We start from the raw sequence: 19,315 nt of genomic DNA on the forward strand, positions 1-19,315 counted from the left end.
TGATAACGCATAAGAGTTAATATCACATGGCTCCATGATGGACAGTTCAGGAACAAAAAGCTTCCTCCACAGGGCTCGGTTACTGGAGCACCGGGGAGATAAACACACATTTCAAATGCTTCATTTAAACACACCAAATTCAATTACGATATCAATCGTGATAGAATTATTATACAAAAGTCTTTTAAATATTACAGACATTCAGCTTGGATAAGCAGGAAAGGAAACATCATCTCTTCCTCTGACACGTTTTTGCTGCCTATTAAATTCTAGAAAAAGACAGTTGGTTTTTTTTTTGTTTTCTTTTGGATTCAAGTACATTTGAGAACACACGCAGACAAAAAAAAAAAACATTTTATTCATCCTGGCAGATAATCAAAGAACATGATTGTACAATAGCAAAGTCGACCGAGTGCAACTAGATGTTGGGTCTTTTGTAATTATTTTCTGATTTCTTTTCTTAGGCGCTGGAGAAGCGAATATTGTCAAAATTGTCAAGAAAATTGCAAAGTTTTCTCAAAAGTTGTTAAACTGTTCTCAATATAATAAAGTATGAATTGCTGCTGTTAGCTATAAAAGCCCTGATATTCCAGAATGTCACAATTTCAGAAGCAGACTCAGGCTTTCTTTTTGGTTGGTAAACATGCATTTTTTTTTTTTTTTTCTTTAGGCTTTAAAGAAATGTTTAACATTTTTTTACTATTATTGTTTTCAATAACATTAGCCTGCTAACTAGCTTTTGCGACCAGCTTCTTAACAGCGTTGCTACGGCGATACGCGGTACATTACATGGATGATTAACATAAAGTGTGCTGACTGGTTTTGTTTTATGACATGAGGTTTCTGCTTTTTTTTTTTAACCAATTGAAATATTGTAAATTAAAGTAAAAGAATACATCTTTTTGTACTCCATTTTCATTATTTTACCAACAATATTTATTTTTTTCAGACCTCTCACATAGGCTTTTACTGCATTCAGTTTGACTCAATAGATGTAATCCTTCAATTGAGTTAAGCCATAAAAATCCGCACAGCTCGTTTCAAAAACAACCAAATGCCATTTTCATACTGATATTGTCACAAATAAACCTAATCCTATTTAATCAGGGAAAAAGATGTTTACAGTATATCAGCTTTAATTTATTTTGGACAGATGTTTTCAGGCGTTTTGCCAAGTTATTACTTTACTTGGAAGTTATTTATGCTATCTGTTGCTAAAAGCCTGGAACAGTAATGGAGGGAGTAAGCTGCCAGATATTAGGATCATAATGTGTGCAGCTATTGGCTCCAATATTTCACTTCTATCAGCACAAACATATCCACTGTGAATGTGTGGGCGTGCACACTCGCTCACATGTACTTGCTCCTACTGTACACTTGAACAGGCTTTGGCCCTGTTTCTCACAGCTTATGAAGCACTTATTCAATCAGGGTTGTTTTTTGTGTTGTTGGGTTTTTTTTTGTTTTTGTTTTTTTATATAGTCCTTGTTTTTAATTTGTGGATCATGTTTTTCTGTGAAGCACTCTGTGCCAAACCTGTTTCTTAAAAGCAGCTCTATAAATACCCTTGACTCGACCCAATACGCTTACACAATACAGAGCAGCTCAATCCTCGGAGACTCAATCGTTTTTTGTTTTTTTTGCTTCGCTCCTTCAATAATTGGTCCGTATCGCAATCAATACGATTACAGCGATGCAATGCAGGGTGTAGTGAGCAGCCCGTAGCGGTTTGGGAATTGTTATCTGATTTACCGCCGTAATGAGCAGTTATTAGACGCACACACACACACACACACTGTCACACATGGCTCAGCCACCGGCGGCTTTGAGTGAGGGTTATGAGTCTTACAGTAATGATAAGGACACCTGTTGTCAGCCCCCAGCGTGCGATGTACAGGGAAGCAGCCAACACAGAAAAATGACTTAAGTGCGGACGAGGGAACGGTCCAGCTCCTCTGCCACCATCTGCCCATCACTCTCACCCCTCCTCCTTTTCATTTCTTCGCCTCCCGTCTCACTCGTCGTCTTTCTTCATTACTTTCACGTCTTGTCGTCGTTCGCCCTGGATATTTTCTACCGATGTTCCTCCCGGGGGGGTTTTAAGACTTCCTGGAGATGAGCAGCTCCCCCCCCCGTTTGTGTTGGAAGTGCTTTGGTCTGCATTATTTAGCTGTGTTCTTTCCCCCATGACGACTGCCGATTGCTTTCCATTATTTCCTTTATTAATTCTCATATATAAAATTTGCAGCGCTGACACGCGGGTACACCTTGTTCCAGACTTTTCAAAAGAACTCCCAGGCACTGTTGTTGCAATCTGAATTTAAATAGCTAATCACATTGCAAACTTCAAATGATATTAAATTCAATATATTCAAACTATGACTCGTCCCTGTGCCACAAAGTTCAACCAGCACTTTGAGTTATTTGCAAATGGCGATGTCCTTTTTTTGTTTTTTCTTTTTAAATAACATCCACTAACGGCCAAAGCGTGAGCTGCGTTATTTGTGCTAAAACATCACAGATCTGCACGCGCTTCTCCGAAGGCCGAAACCAAGTGGCCAGGCAACAGCGCTCGGGTCCTTCCCAAAAATAAATGCCTCCGCTTCATTTTCAGTCGAGCTCTACTCACTTCCATGCAGTCTATTTGTCACCCAAAGACACGTAAGATGTATCTAACGACACTAATGCGAGGAGAGTTGAAAAATATGCCGAAGAGCTGTTGCTTATTATTAGTGCAGTGCATTAATGTGATGTAGTGGGCATTTATTTTGGCAGATGTGTCTTTGTAGGCCATTATTCATCAGCGCTGAGAGCTGCTACTACTGCGGCCACAAACCAGTGGCGAAGGAGAATCCCTTAGAAATAACAACATGCTTGGTTTTAGCCGCTCTTTCTTTAAAAACTAAAACCACAGATCCCGCAGGTGATATGTCACAACCGCGGACCCTAATGATTCATTTAGTCATCAAATCTTTACGATAACTCCATCATATCTCCAGTAAACACAGAACTTATTCTGCATACATGTAAAATGCAGTTATCCTCTTGTGTTTCATGGATTTGTATAAATATTGGTCATTTTGGCACAAAAAAAACAGGTGCATCATTTTTTTTTTGTCTCTCTGCAACACTATTGTAATACGTAAATTTCCATTCAGATCTTTTAAAGCACAGTTTATCTACCAGTACATTATATGGCAACAGTCCATTGCTTGATTGCTGTTGGTTTAAATCCAGTCGAGTAAATCGGTTTAATTTTGAATTTACTGCCGCTCTCTGCCTGTAATGGTCGGTATAATTATTTCTAATGGTGTGGAAACCTCTCAGTAAACACACTTCATACTTTGGGTCTCCGTCCGCAGAGCAAAGTTCAGGCATGTGTTAAGCACAGTCCTTTAGAGGAAAAAAAAAAAAGCAGCAACTGGAAATGATATAAATACCAAAGGTCATTGGTTGAGCAAAGTATGGACACATAAAGTGTGAATGAATGCGTGCTTTTTTTTTTTATTTCCTTCCCACCGCCTGTTTCAGGGGAAAGAATTGTCCCTTTTGGAGTATAAAAGCCTGCAGCTGCAGTCCTACTTTTTACAAGTGTATAATAGAAAAGTCTTTTCAGTCTGTCTTTGATCCTTTAAACAATGGTATAATCATGAGAGGGTTTTTCTGTAGTAAGGACATCACAGTTTCCTACCTAGCTCCTGCTCACAGCGTGTTTAAGAAATGAACCCGGGTCTCTGCAGCTCCGTCCGGCGACCAATTTAACCGACTTAACTGTATTTTCAGTTCGGGGGTGAACAGCTTCACTTTAACTCACCACTCTGAAACCATTTTGTAATTCTTCGGCGGACGAAAGCGTACGAATCGACTCTCGTTAGGACCTGTTATCTGTACATAGTACATTTCCGGTCGCAAAAAAATACTTTCTTTAAATGTGCCATGCGTCTGTGGTTGTTGCTATAGTTACAGCAGCTAGCGGTCAAGAGTTGCAGAGTCCATCGGCTAAGTTAAACAAAATGTCAACAAGGAAAGTTTAAGCTCTTTGCTGTGATGAGTCTCAGAGTCCAGATGAGGTGATGGTCATTTCCTATTTAGAGTCTGCACAGTACACAGTACATGTTATATGTGCTGGTGCACAGCATGCCGGCAGATGTGTTACTAATGGATGAGAGGCAGGCATCCTTCTTGCAGCATGTCACATCTGTCTCCGTCTTCTCTGCAGATCGACTGGCCGGCTCCGCAGGATAAGAAGAGGGAGTGTGTCGCCAAGGGGAAGAACAACCAGGTAACGTGGATCTCCGCTGACACGGGTTGCCGGGTTTACCCGCCTTGCTCGCGGGCAGCGCGCTAGCGGTTTCTGAGACAATCATTCCTAAGAGCACGGCAACATTACTCACCTCGCTGCTCACTCAATTACAGTTTGTCAAGTCGGTCGGGGGTTTCGAACTGGAAACCTTCCAGTCATTACATTAGCAAACAGCGAAGTGCATCTTCCAGACAATGTTCGGATCAGCAACTTTTCAGGCGGTTCGATTAAGGATGTGTTTTATCTTGGGCAACGGAAAGTCCACTGAGGTCTTGCTGCAAAAAGAGGAGAATGTGATGAGGAGTTTGGTTGGACACAATACGACAGAATGTAATATAACAAAAACGGGTGATTGTCCTGTATTAACACAAGTGAAACGCAGTTTCACAATATTGTTTCGAAAACCAGAGCTCATCTGTTTGTGTATGCATCATAATATTAAGCAACATCAATATAGTTGTACCACCAAAGGGCATTTTATTAGTTGGGAGGGTGTACCGTGGGTCAAGGAAGAGCATTAACATTTAGAGTATTTGACCTCCTGAACAGCGTCCATCAGTCGATGGCGGTAAAGTTCAACAGTGACAAAAGATTCTAGAGCTGCAGTGACTCCATATCAAAATCCGCCTTACCTGCAATCCTCTGGGACACACACGTCTTTGGTCAGACTTCATACAGAGAGGAGTCATCATGGAGCAGCCGGGAACCTGAACACCACCACAAGTGTAAATATATCCAGACTTATTGGCTGCAGTTGTGGAATTGCATTAGATAGAAAAGTGGACTTTCAGTCTGAGCCGTGGTCTGTCCTTTCTAATCTTCTCGTTACTTTTTGGATTTTGTATGTAAACAAATTACACATTATGACGGGTTAATTTACTGAGCTTATAGGAGGTGGCAGGCTAACTGTCCCCCCCCCCCCCCCTCCCTGAATCAAGTCTTCATGCTAAGCTAAGCTAACCAGCTGCCAGTTGTATCAATCTTCTCATTTAACTCTGAGGAAGAAACTAATACTTTTATTTTGCGCATTTGCTTACGATAGTGACTTACAAATGATGTATCAGTCGGCGAAGCGACGGCATGAAAAAAAAGTAACAAATCTCACAAGTATTCTGCTTTTTTTTTTTCCACATATTTTATGATGCTACCCAACAGAGGAAGAACTCTTTGTGATTGAGCATCCTCCAGCTCTCACCATCAGTTATGGTACATTTGTAAACACAGCTAGCGAAATTCTCCCAGCCAGCTCCGCACTTTCTTCTCAGCGAGAGCTTCCCCACTGCTTTTGGCTGCATGATGTACATGTGCGAGAAGACTCGTTTAATATTTTATAGAAACAGACAGAACGTTTGCAGATGGAGCTAAAACTTCTCTCGATGCTCAACGGTAACTTCAGATGTGGTTTTTAAACAGAAAGTGGGAAATAGTTCACTGCAGTGCAGCAGAAGCAGCTGCAGCACTGTTTTAACTGAAATAGGCTCCAAGGAGTGTAAAAAATACATGTTGAGAAATTAGTATAAGTGGGGATTTATATATATATATAAAAACAACACTCTGGTGATTTGAAAAAGTCATTAAAAGTTCATGCATATTCATACTCCACGTTCTGAAAAATGACGGCTTCTCTTTTTCTTTCCGTGTAATTTTCTTAAAATACAGTTCAGTGGTTGCACAGAACATTTAGTTTCTTCTTCCTAATTTGCTTTCCGCCGTCTACTTTCCGTCCAGTAACACAAGTATCTGGCATTGACTACATATGGTAACAGGAATTTACTTAATGTAGAAGAATAAGCATATGGTGTTCACAATGACCCTCGTTACATTTGATTACCAGTCTTTTTTTTAAGTATTGTTGCAGTTGTCGCGGGTTTGAAAAGCGCCCCGTCTGCCCGACTCGTCTCGTCCTGATTATTCCCAGTGATTGCCGAAGCTGTAAAACTGAATTTTAAAACATCACATTGCTCATATTACAGCCTTGAGATACAGATATTGTTATGCCGCTGCTTCAATGGCAAACATCAACTGGATGCGCTGAATAATTCATCCCTCTTTGTGCATCATGTGTGAGCATCTGTTTCCATTTCCATTCAAAAGAGCTTCATTCTCCGTCACAGTGCAGGCATTAAAGGGCACTTCCCCATAAATCACTGCATAAATTACTACGTTAATTACACACTTATCCTCTGAATGGAACTATCTGTTACTTTCTTGTTCGGCTTAAAGATTATTCAGATAATGTGTCGCCACATCGTTTGTTACGCGGTGTCCTTTAACAGGACGCTGAACACTTGTGTGCTCAAGTTGACTGGTATCAATCCCGCCAAAATAAAAGTAGGCGGATTCCACACATTTACGACACAAGAATAAGATCTCGTGTCAAGGTTACGCAGGTGATTTAAAAGAAGTCGCAGTGAAGCATTCGAGTGAATCTCGAGAGAATGTGTGAGCACGCTGAAAGTCCTTAACGTTGGAAGATAGGCTTCAACCCAACAGAGGACAAAACAGTTTGAAAAGAAGGTCAACAGCATTTCTAATAATTCCTCCTCGCTCCCTTCACAGACCGAGTGCTTCAACTACATTCGCTTCCTGCAGAGCTACAACCACACGCACCTCTACACCTGCGGCACTTTCGCCTTTCAGCCCAAATGCACTTACGTGGTGAGTATGCGTGCGTGCGTGCGTTTCCCTAGACGGCGAGTTGGCGCTGACAGGTGTCAACTTGAGATGTGTACCATCTAAACCTGAGGCAAAGACCACCGTGTGACAAAATAAAATGCAATGAAAAAGGAAGAATCTCACGCAGGGGCCGGCCGAACGTGTGAAGGCTCGTGTGTGTACGCATATATGTGACACTGATGTGACAGGACAACATGGCGAGGGGTGAAAAATCCTTGTAACGGGCAGACAGAGCTTGAAGCTCTCGCATGTGGGTCATAATACATGCTGACCACGAACCAGCTGTGTTTCTTATTTTGTGTGTGTGTGTGTGTGTGTTTGCAGAACGCCGACTATTTTACCCTCAACACTGTAGCGCTGGAAGATGGGAAGGGCAAATGCCCATACGACCCTGCCAAGGGGCACACAGGCCTGATAGTGGGTGAGTATAAATATGCTGTTGTTCGTATATTCTTTTAACGGTCATTAAAGGATCACTTTAACCCAAAAGGGAAGACGAGTCCTCAGCTGGAAATCCACCGACAACCATTACCGACAGAAAACACGCAGTCAGCCGCTGTTTTTTTCCATCTCAGCAGTCTGTATGGTGGAGTGAACACGTTTTTACAGCTGTTAAAGAAGCATAAAGTGTCCATCAAATCTCCACAAACTGCTGCTGCAGAATTTCCCATCTGTTTTTGCAGCCGTACGATTGCGCTGAGTGTCCAGAAGTCCAATACAACTTTGCATACTGCATTTACTTCATTGTGGACGGCTTCATTGAACCCATTCTCCATCCTTTTTTCTTTTTTTTTGTGTCTCCCCGCTGAACCACTGACCCTCTGTCATTGTAAGCCAGTACAAAAAAAACAACAAAAAAACTGAATTAAACCAAAGCTTGCTTTTTGTTGGTACAGATAAGGAGCTGTATTCAGCAACACTCAACAACTTCCTGGGTACGGAGCCAGTCATTCTGAGGAATCTGGGCCAACAGCACTACAGCATGAAGAGTGAATACTTGCCTGCCTGGCTCAATGGTAAGTGAAAAGTGAAAGACAAAGAAGAAAGAACTGGTAGTGCTGCCAACTGACAGAGAAAAGGAGGGAAGAGAAAGTAAAGTGGATGGAAAGAGAACTCAAGAAAACGTTTTGTGCCTCTAGAAATACCATTAGCCTCCATCCCATAAATAGATAGATAGGTGGATGGATGGATGGATGGATGGATGGATGGATGGATGGATGGATGGATGGATGGATGGATGGATTATTGAGTGATTATTGGATGGATGGATGGATGGATGGATGGATGGATGGATGGATGGATGGATGGATTATTGAGTCCAAATTAGGAAATTCTTGTGTTACAGCAGCAACTTCATGAGAACAGCAAATACACTTTGATGCATATCAGCGCGACAGAACAGAAATATATATATGATCAGAAAATAAACCGCCAACAGCCGTCAAGTTTGTCGACTGAAGTGACGACTGTCGCTGGCAGGTTTACATCAGCTGTAGCTCGCTAGCTGGTCTCCCTCTCCTCCTTCCGTTTAAATCTTTTCAGCTCGCTTGTTTAAAAAAATTAACCGTATAAAAGGGTTTAATGTCTTTACACTTGGCATAATGCTAAAAGAGTGAAGCTAAAAGCTGCATGTCGAAGACGTGGAAACAAGAGGCAGCTTTGTTCTCGTATTGCAAATACAAATAAATAATTAACGTTATTTAATTCTGACATAACCAATATATTAGAATATTTAAAAATGACAGGCTACACTGTTTAAGTAGCAGTAGTAGTAGTAGTGTTAGCGTTGCTGGCTTAACACTGTGGCGGTAATCTAGTTGCCAGGCATGCCAAGGTTTAAATCTCATTTTAGGGCATTTAATCAACGCTGATTTACTGTCTGGATTCTGGATGTGATAAGGAGAAAAAAGAAGTACAAAGATAACCAGTTTTACAAGAATCCTTTGCACAGCATGTGCAGTTGGAGTGTGCTGCGGAGGGCTTTAGCACTCGGTCGGTTGTAAAAGAAAAAAGTTAAAGTTTATGAAATAAATATCAGCTCTTCCATCCCTCTGTGGTGTGAACTAAAATATTCGGCATCAGTTCAGTTTTAAGAATTCCACCCCACCTCCCCCAAAGGACCAGCGATGCTGGCAAATTAAATATGTAGAAGTTGATAACGCTGGCTTCTTTTTGAACGAGTTTCATTAAAAAAAAAATTAAGAGCCAGAAACATGCAAAAAGAACAAGAGAAAGAGAAATGAGTTGCAGGAAATGAAGCACGCGGGTCTCGGCTGCGGTGAAGGATCGTTATCATTTTGGTCGGGGAGGAGGTGGAGAATGGAGTGAGCCACTCGGAGAGAAATGATGGGGAGAGAAGAGGATGAAGTCACGGCAGGACAAAAATGGGTGATGAAAGAACAGACATTAAGATCGGCGATAAAAAGATAGAGGGAGAGTCGAGGGGAATGGAGATGGGAGATGAAGGAAGGAAGGAGCGACATACAGATGAGGCAGGGGGCTACGTCTGTTTATTATTCATGCTGATACAGAGCTTTTATTAAAAACTAGACCTGCAAAAAGGCTCACCTCACCTTAATTTAAACAGTTTCTGATCAGACTAAAAGCATTTAATTGGCCTGGGTTTCCGTGGAGAGTTGCAGTATCCCATAATGGGATAAATCGGAAAAGACCAGTCCTTCTGGGAAAGCACCGTATCCATGTAATTTACAAAAAAAACGTACTTTTGCATAAGTACGGTTGCATTAGAAGTGCCCAACGGTTGAAAAATCTCTTAGACTTCACAAAAGGAATTTTTTTTTTTTTTTACAACCTAATCAGGACTGGATAGAGACAGAGAATCTAAGAAAGACAGCAGCGACTGTCTGAAAAAACAGAAAATGGATCACTAACAGGGAGCAGTGGAAAGACAGGGAGCGAGAAATGACTGGAGAAGAGGTGAGTCAGAGGAGAGTGATGATAGATAAGAAACAAAGAAGTGAGAAAAGTGTGTCAGGGAATGAGATGGAGGTGTCAAGCTGTGTGTGTGTGTGTGTGTGTGTGTGTGTGTGTGTGTGTGTGTGTGTGTGTGTGTGTGTGTGTGTGTGTCTTTATCTGTGTGATTCAGTCCTGCTGGCCGAGGTTTTCTGTTTGTTCACTTGTGATGTATGTCTTACTGTCGCGCGTTAATAATACACTGTCTGATACTACCCCTCTTCTTTCTCTGTGTGTGTGTGTGTGTGTGTGTGTGTGTGTGTGTGTGCGTGTGCGTGCAGAGCCGGACTTCGTGGGTTCAGCCCTGGTGAGGGAGAGCAGCGGCAGCAAAGACGGAGACGACGACAAGATCTACTTCTTCTTCAGCGAGCGGGCGCTGGAGATGGACTGCGACACGGAGCTCACCGTGGCCCGAGTGGCCCGCGTCTGCAAGGTAACAACTGATCCCGGAACTGATTCCGTTCGGACTCGGGGAGCATCCGTGAGTGTTTATTAATGGGGAAAAGCAGCAAACTAATTCAAACATGAATTGACCTGCGAGGGAGTGTGTGCGTGCGCGGGGGGGGGGGGGGGGGGGGGGGGGGACTGCAGAATCCGAGTTTCGTGCAACACTCGGCTGGAAATCAGCTGTTTTCTATTTTCTCCAGCGGTTTTGACAGCTGTTTTCCGGGCTCTTCTCAATGCGAGACGCCACTTGCTCGCAGTTTTGGGGCTCAACAGGAGATGCCCATATAAGGAAGCAACATGTTGCTGTTGTTTGCAGCAGGTAGACATGTACGGTATTGTAGATTTCAGGTTGATGACTGTGACAGGCATCTTCCTATCACTAGTGGGTTCTTTACGGCACGGAACGACAACAGTCCTCAGAAGTGTGGTTTCCAAAGGTGTTTTATTTCACCCACCACAAATGTCCAATGATCACACGCAATTTCTGTGTGCTCCTCTGTGCAGCAGCCACCCCGCTGCTCCGTGTCCTCCGTCTTCCAGTCTGGTCCCCTGCTGTTTTTTTTTTTTTTATGTGTGTTTGGGAGGGACAATCAGGGATGTGATTCAGCTGAGGCTAATTAAGCCTCTTCCAGGCACCGGTCCCTGACCCACTCCCCCAATCAGTCCCCCCCCCCCCCCCCTGCAGCGGAGCCAAACCACGCCCCGCCACCACAACGACTCACACTGGGAACGGCCTGATGTTACTTCCAAAGCTAATCTAACGGCATGACGCTTTATTTTTAGAATAGATCCGACCCCGCTTGTCCTGCTTTTTAATTGTGTTTTCATGTTACGGATACGAGCTGCCAAAAAAAAATAAAACTGAGAGCACACAACTTTTTTCTAAAAAGCTAATACGGGAAACCAAGTTGTTTACTTGCATTTAGATTCCTCCAGAGGACTCAGAAGATAAATAATGCTCAGATTTCTTTTTATTATTTATGAACACCCAGTCTCATTTCTTCCCTTGCAGACTGATTATTGCTCACATTTTATCATCACTGAACTTCCATCAAACCGTCGCGCAAATCCGAATTTAACCACGTTATTGTGCCCGTCTGCCTCGGCGTACGCAGCTTCTGTGATGATGGAAGCTCTGTTATAAAGAACTAAGAAACTACAACAACAAAAAAAAAGATTATTTTAAATCCAGAATGAAGAAAAAATAAATGTCTGCACAAAAAAAAAAAAAAAAAACACAGCGACAGGAGCATCAGTTTCCTGTTTACTAACAATGTGTTACGGCGAGTCAACTGCATTGACATAGATCTATTTGGTAATTAATGCATTCATTTGCTTAATTAATGGCCTCATTAGGACAACTGATTAGCTTGGATGTACCGCGGTGATTATGGCCGGACGTCAGAGGTGCTTCTCGTTATGAGGAAAGGGTCGCTCGCTGAGACGTGACGCGGCACTTCTTCTACATTTTCTGTGATTTCGGCGACCTTTCAGTTCGCGCAAAGACAGTTCGGCGTCACGTTGCTGATGTCAGTTCCTTGTGCAACTGTATCATCTCAGTAACCTTTAAACCCGGCAAACTACACACAGTCGAGACAGACTGCTAATAGTCTGTGGAGATGTGTGTAATTAAGTGCACAATGTATTTACTGGTTTACGGGAAGGGCCCTTTAATGTCTGCGCCATGATGAACAATAAAGCTCTTTGAATGAAATTAGAAACAGATGCTCTCGCATGATGTGTACTACAGCGATGAATAATTCAGCGCATCCTGCTGATATTGCTGTTGCAGCAGGACCACAATGTCGATGTCTCACTGCTGTAATTTTGAGCATTTGCATTTTTTTTTATTCTTTTTTTTTTTTTTTTTTTTTTTACAGCCGCTGCAATCACCGAGGATAATAGGGAATCTGGCAGATATGCCCTATTTTGAGCTTACAGAATAATGCTTAAAGGGACTGCGTTATCAATATATAGCCTGTGTTTATTGTATAATTGTATATCTTTATTATGTTTATCTTCCATTTCAATGGTAGACTCAAGCGTGCTCCCTGAAAGCCTTTTTCCAACATGGCGACAGTTCAATGCACGTGGAGTAGATTTGATATTGTAAACGAGTAAGTGCGGCGTATTTACGGAGATAAAACTTTGTACCGGTGGGGTGAAGGCAAGGCTAATGAAATGCAACATGACTAGCAGCAGAATAACAGAGAAAATAAGTGAGCAGAGTGCTGCCAGCCTTAAACTGCACAAATGGTTGAAAAGTGGCGTTTCACACAATAGTATGTGATAGTAGGTCAGTGAGCATCAAGAAATCCCATCTATTTTGTTTTTTAACAGTTCAGGAAGCAGTCTTATCTGTGTAAGCAATATAATAATGACAATAATTAACTTTATGTATACAACACTTTCAAAACAAAGTTAGAAAGAGCTTATCGTGGAGGGAAACAGGATTAAAACATTTGTAAACCGTTTGGTAACCATGGTAACGATTCTGTGACTAAGCACATCAATCATGAAGTCAAAAGGAGAGGTTTACTGTTTGTATCTGCTGCACCGAAAAAAGAAAAGTTGTTTGATCAGTTTGTTTAATCTCGTCATTTGAATTAAACTTTTTAATTTATATTTACGCTTGAAACTTTTTATAAAATTTGGATGCAATGTAAAGTGACAGCTGGATGTCAAATATTTTGTGTGATTGATTACTTTCAGCGTTTAATTATTTTTAGTGTGTTGACTTCGTCCGTCCGTTAAGCTCATTAAACAGTGATCTCACAGTCATCATCCCACAATATTCCTGCGTGATGCATCATCATCGTCCCGCCTCCAGCTGTTTGTCGTTATTCATGGGATGCGATCAGTTCGCAGCCTGCAGTAATAACCCACTATTAATGGTCAATATCAGAGAACATACAAACAGGAAGTAGTAAACTGACTTTGATTGTCCCCCGTGGCTTCTAATGATGCAGGATGACATCATCAAAACAGTCCAATCACCGACTGTCAGACTGTATGGCTTGATGTTATACAGACTTTGAAAAAGTCAGAGTGAGAATGAACCAGAACTGAAATCCAGCGATACATCACTTTGTTGTTTTGACCTTTAAATCGCTGCCAGCCGGCTTTGCTTCATTAAATTTAAGGTGGAAACTGAAAAAAAAAAAAACTCGCCAGACGTTATAAAACAGTTAAAAAATTATGCTGCTTCGATTAATAATTTGTGTCTGATGGTTTTTCTTTCACAAAATCTTTTAACTACCCCATTAAAAAAATATTTTAAATTATATCGCCATAAAAGTTCATCCTCGGTGTGTGTGCTCTGGAGAGGCGAAGTTTCCTCATCACACTTGTGTGAGTGGAATACTGAATCGTGATTGGCTAAAGTAGCTGTGATGTCACAAAATCGATCTGGTGCGCAGCCATCTTAAACTGAGATGTTGATGTTTCCTGCTTCAAGGGGGGAAAAAAAATATCAAAAGACGTCAAACTCAACAAAGCTTAAGCATGCGAGTAAAGCACCGATAAACTCAACGTATTTTTTTGAGCGGAAGGGAAAGGCTGCGATAAATCCGAACGGATAATCGTCAGCCGTTGATGACATGTGACGTGTCGTCTCTCAGGGCGACCTGGGCGGCACCAGGACTCTGCAGAAGAAGTGGACCACCTTCCAGAAGGCCCGGCTGGAGTGCTCCCTCCCGGAGCGCCACGTCTCCTTCAACAACCTGCGGGCCGTGTTCACCCTGCCGGGCCCGGACTGGAGAGGCACCACCTTCTACGGCATCTTCCACGCCCAGTGGTGAGTCGCAGCGAAACCGGAGATAAAAACTTAAATGCCATTTCATTCAATTAAATTTTATTTATACAGCGACCACAAACAAACTAGGAGAGGAAGAAATTGCGCGGCGATCAAAACTTGTGATTCAGAGTCATTGTTCAAATCAAGGTATATGCATATCCTGTTGCTTATTATGCCTTTTGATTTGAATACCATGGTGCGACTACTTTATTTTTTTCCTGTGAGCAGAAACCCATCTCACACCTGATCATTTCAGGCCTCCTGTAATTGACATCTTTATGAAACTTATCAGGGAAAACAAACTGTTCTCAGATGTTTTTAGATCAAATAATTTGTGTAAACATTAAGTTTTCGGATATTTTCCATCTGAAGCAACTACAGAGAAAACTCATTTTGATAATTAAACTACAAAATGGTAATTACAAGGGTGTTGACAAGAGTAATTAAGTTTGGATAAGTGACTTTGGTATTATTTTGGGTACCAGAGGAATGTAGATTGGCATTTGTCGGACCACTACACAACCGTAATGTGTTAATGAGTTACTTATCAACAAAGAAAGAGGAGCGAGGGCAGAAGGTTTTTTTTCTTCGGGAGGAAAGTTAGAGACGTCTCCAGGCGGTGCCCTTTGATGTCAGCCTTTTGTGTTCTTCAATAAGATATCATATCACAAACCGAAGCAGCTTTGAACTTCAAGCTTTGTTTCTTCATTCAGAGTTCTCACTGAAAAAAAAAAGAAATAAAAGCTTAATCCCTTTTCTCTGTGTGACTCGCTGGGGATTCCTTAAAGCCCCTTGGCTTTGATAGAGATAAAATTAAGATAATTGGACATTATGTAAATTACGACTCAAGAGTTCAAGTCATAACGTGGCTGAATAGGCGAGCTTTTAAACTCGCTAAGACATCAGTGCCGTCCTTTCAGTCTTGACGTTAACCTTATAAAACCTGCTGCATGTTAACAGCGTTGTTCCAGACAAATTACCGCGCAGGAACAGATCTCATGACATGAATTTATGAACCTTTCATTTCCTGTTTACGGCTTTCAGAAACACAGAAACATTTAATTTTACACAAGTGGCAACCAACAGTGACGTCACCTGTTGGTTTGTGAACGGCCGTCATGAAGCCTCCAGTTTGTAATTTGGCCGGCGTCTTCTTGCTAGTGCGGAGCGGTTTGGAGCAGGAAGTGACCTTATTTGGACGACACTACGTCCCGCCCAACGATAGCCGTAACCCGACTGAGCCACGGGCCTGTCAATCAAACAGAACACAGCTTTCTGAAGTTTATTTTCGAATTAATGACCGCCAGAAAACTAAGAAGGAGCGACTTCAGCTAACGTCACCAAAATAACTCATGGAGAAATTTTTATTGACCTCGTATTTCACGAGTCCAATTGAATGGGAGTCTATGGAGCCGGAGGCTTTTTTTTGGAGCACTCGGTGGTATTGCAGCTTAAGTCTCCTCCGCGTCGACCTCATTTTTCAGACCCTGAAGCTACGAACACTTTTATTTACAGTCAATGATTTCACACCAGCCGTATGCAACAGCATTTGAGGCTGCTTGTGTGTCAATATGTCAGGTACTCAGTTCGTGAGCCGAATGTAAAAAGCACCAAAAAAAACCAAAGCATTTTTCACTCCAGTGGCTGAGCATGGAAATGAAATACTTGTGACATGACAAGAACAAGTGTGATTTAATGTATCTGTGCCACACGTCAATACCCAATACTAGTCCCGCTAAGGGTGTGAAAAAAAAAAACTTCAAATAAACACGAGCTCCTGCACCCATGACCTCACCATTAAATGAAAAAGCATTTCCTGACTGATTTCGCTGGCGTGTGAAAGCAGTGAAACATGTGCATCAATTTTTGCATCACTTTGGTTTCGCAACAGAAAGAGCAGCGATGTGTCAGCGCATCTAATCGTTGCGGCTCACTTTGAGGCCGCGGAGGTAATACGTGTCTACTTTAATGTGAGACTATTGTTTAAAAGCACATCTGCTCAACCCTGACAGCATCAGCCGGTTGTAAACAGTTTCATTTTGTAGCCGCGCACGTTTGACACGCGACACGTATATTTCTGACGTATTTTTCCACACGCTCGGTGTTGTTCAGTGACAGGCGATTCATCTCTCAGTTATTACTGCCGCACATCACTGATTCCTGTGCTTGCCGTGTTCCAGGGGTGACGTGGACGTGTCAGCCGTGTGCCAGTACCAGATCGGAGACGTGAAGAAGGTGTTTGAAGGGTCCTACAAAGAGTACAGGGAGGCATCGCAGAGGTGGGGCCGCTACACCGGCGCCGTGCCGAGCCCGCGGCCTGGATCGGTAAGAGAACCGGGGACCCTCGCGGTGTTTGATAAATGCAACCTTCAGGCAAGTTCGGGAAGCAAAGTAAAGTTGTTTTTTTTTAACCGCGTCGCAATAGGTGGGATGAGAGAGGAGAGGTGGCACGGGGGGGATAATGAGGGAGAGAAGAAGGAATGGTTGATGTGGCGACACGTGGAGGTAGAAAACAGCAAAAGCTGGCACGACACAAAGAAGAAAAAAAAAAAAAGAAAAAAAACAAGGACATAATGATCCAGGACGAAAGGAATGGAAGCCGAGGAAGGTTTGTAATGGCAGGCGGAGGTGAGAGCGAGAGTGAAACAAAAAGAGAAGGGAGGGAAAGAGGGAAGCGAGGGAGGGCAGTCATCTCCGAGCCAGCTAGCCATGCCAATCTGTGCCAGCTGCATCTAAGACGTTTCCTCCTTTTCCCATTTTCTCCTTCCTGGCACCTCTCCTTCTCCTCCTTCGTCCTCTCCTCGGTTCCTTTCCTTCCCCCGTCCTCTCTCCCCTCCGTACCGCAGTGCATAACCAACTCCGACAGGGAGAGCGGCTACAACAGCTCTCTGCAGCTGCCCGACGCCACGCTCAACTTTGCCAAGAAGCACCCGCTGATGGAGGACAAAGCTCTGGCTCGCCCCCTGCTGCTCACCAAGGGCGTCAACTTCACGAGGCTGGCGGTGGATCGGGTCAGCGCCCTGGACCAGCGGGCGTACAACATGCTCTTCATCGGCACAGGTACAAATCACATGATCAAATGACGCGGGTATTTTTATGGAACGATTTTGGAAGAGGCAGTAACGTTTAAAAAAAACAAAAACAAATTGAGCTCTTTTCTGACCTTTTCAAATGTTTGCATTGGTGTGCACGTCAAGTCAATCGCAAATCACAAATGCGGTGACGTCATAGTCTCTGGAGCCTTTTGACACTTCAACTCTTTATGGTCCACACACTTCAACAATCTCTAGAACTTCAACAAACTAACATACTGACTGCTTTCATCGCTAGTTCTGAAGTTAAGAGACAGCTTGTCCTTTAATGTCTTACCCTTCAAGTGACATTTCAAAAGCTTTCAGTCTTTACACACCAACTGTCACTTCAACTGTTTTTTTACTCTCCATCCGACGGCTCAGATACGATAACATTTAACCGCTTGCGTACCAACAAACACTTCAACTGTTTACAGTCGACACACTTCATTCATCTCCGGTGTTTCAACTTCAACTGCTTTCATCTCTCACTTGGTAAACTTCGGTTCAGTTACTTTTATCTGAAAACTGAACACATAAGCGCCTGCAGGACTTAAATTTGACATTAAACTTTCAGCAATTACACTTCGGCTGATTTCAAATTGTACACTGTAGCTCCTTTAAGCGCTTCAGCTTAAACCGCAACTCCCATTAAGAATCAGATTTATCGCCAAGTAAGAAAACTAAAACTGAAAATATCAAAAACTAAATTAGAAGAAAAAGAAAATAAGCATACAAAGTGTTAAAAATACAAGTGGCACAAAAGACCGTTGGTTTATGAATAAAATAGATACGAATGCACACAGTATAAATAGTATGTGTAGTATGCAATTTTAATAATACAGAAATGCTGAGTTCACAGATGTACTCAATCGGATTGTATTCAAAACCTCACGTGCCAAAAGTTAACATCCTAAAATATATAGATAGGTATTTTCAATGTTTACATACACACTGAAATGTTCTCTATAAAAGCCTTTTCATGCTTAAAAAAATAAAGAAAGAAATAGATGTTGAATCCTCTCCTCTATGACACATTTCCTACATACATGAGTTACTCCTCACAGGCGAAGGTTAAAGCATGTATCTTTTTTTTTTGCATGGTTGTGTCACTGGATTGCATTATGCTGCATGATGCTCCTGTTATTCTGCTCATCCGCTGTAGTACAGAGTTCTCGGTGAGGCAGTGAAAATACATTATTGATACATATTCCCTTACTCCCTGACTGTGGCTGAGTGTGTGTGTGTGTGTGTGTGTGTGTGTGTGTGTGTGTGTGTGTGTGTGTGTGTGTGTGTGTGTGTGTGTGTGTGTGTGTGTGTGCGTGTGTGTGTGACGCATGTGTGTCGAAGGGGAATCGCACCCGCTGTTTGTTGAGGAGATAAGAGCTTACAGCCCATGGAAGCAGACAGGGACAGGTACTGGCATTAGCTAAGGTGGCACAAAAACAACATGCCATCTGGCCAGACTTCAGCTGGGTTTCAATTAAGGGCTTGATTTGCATGCTGAGATCCATCTTCATGCATCAAAGGAAATGTCCTCGTACGTGACACTTAATTAATATCTCTAGTCAAGTCGCCGTCGGGCCCGATATGCAGGTGTCCCGTTCCGGCTCGCAACCTTCCCGGGGCCCGCCTTAATCCTGAATAACACGGACCTGACGGTGGATTCCAGGGAATGTGCATTTGAATGCAGCCCGTCTCGTGAATGGAGAGAGACTCGACTGCTTACCATTCAGATCACTGCAGATGCAGAGTGACTGGGGCAACACTGACAGTGTGACAACAGCGGACTCGGGGCTTCTCTGCTGGCTGGCAGGCGGGGAGGCCAATCCGGACACACACACACACACACACACACACACACACACACACACACACACACACACACGCACACACACACACGCGCGCGCGCGCGGCTGACACACTTACAAATTGACACGCATAAAAGCCGCGCGCTCACACTCTCCCCGAGCCAAGTGCAGTCATCCCCGCTTGTCGTGCTTCACAGCACAAACTCAACAGGGCCCTTGGCAGACGCACGCTCACAGT

General features: G+C 42.8%; 1 protein-coding gene across 1 annotated transcript in view; it reads left to right on the forward strand.

Annotated features, from left to right (window-relative positions):
• The window catches only part of sema4c (sema domain, immunoglobulin domain (Ig), transmembrane domain (TM) and short cytoplasmic domain, (semaphorin) 4C), a 95,860-nt gene that overhangs the window by 67,676 nt on the left and 8,869 nt on the right, over positions 1 to 19,315 (forward strand). Inside the window, exons 5-12 of the mRNA XM_069166259.1 lie at positions 4,220 to 4,282; positions 6,863 to 6,961; positions 7,304 to 7,400; positions 7,876 to 7,995; positions 10,234 to 10,385; positions 14,020 to 14,195; positions 16,376 to 16,520; positions 17,042 to 17,255. Of these exons, the coding sequence (XP_069022360.1) occupies positions 4,220 to 4,282; positions 6,863 to 6,961; positions 7,304 to 7,400; positions 7,876 to 7,995; positions 10,234 to 10,385; positions 14,020 to 14,195; positions 16,376 to 16,520; positions 17,042 to 17,255 (1,066 nt within the window). The remainder of the gene's footprint in view (positions 1 to 4,219; positions 4,283 to 6,862; positions 6,962 to 7,303; positions 7,401 to 7,875; positions 7,996 to 10,233; positions 10,386 to 14,019; positions 14,196 to 16,375; positions 16,521 to 17,041; positions 17,256 to 19,315) is intronic.

This window comes from Embiotoca jacksoni, unplaced genomic scaffold, assembly GCF_022577435.1.
Source record: "Embiotoca jacksoni isolate LCO1_2020_lvr unplaced genomic scaffold, fEmbJac1.0.p SCAF_37, whole genome shotgun sequence".
Classification (NCBI taxonomy): domain Eukaryota; kingdom Metazoa; phylum Chordata; class Actinopteri; family Embiotocidae; genus Embiotoca; species Embiotoca jacksoni.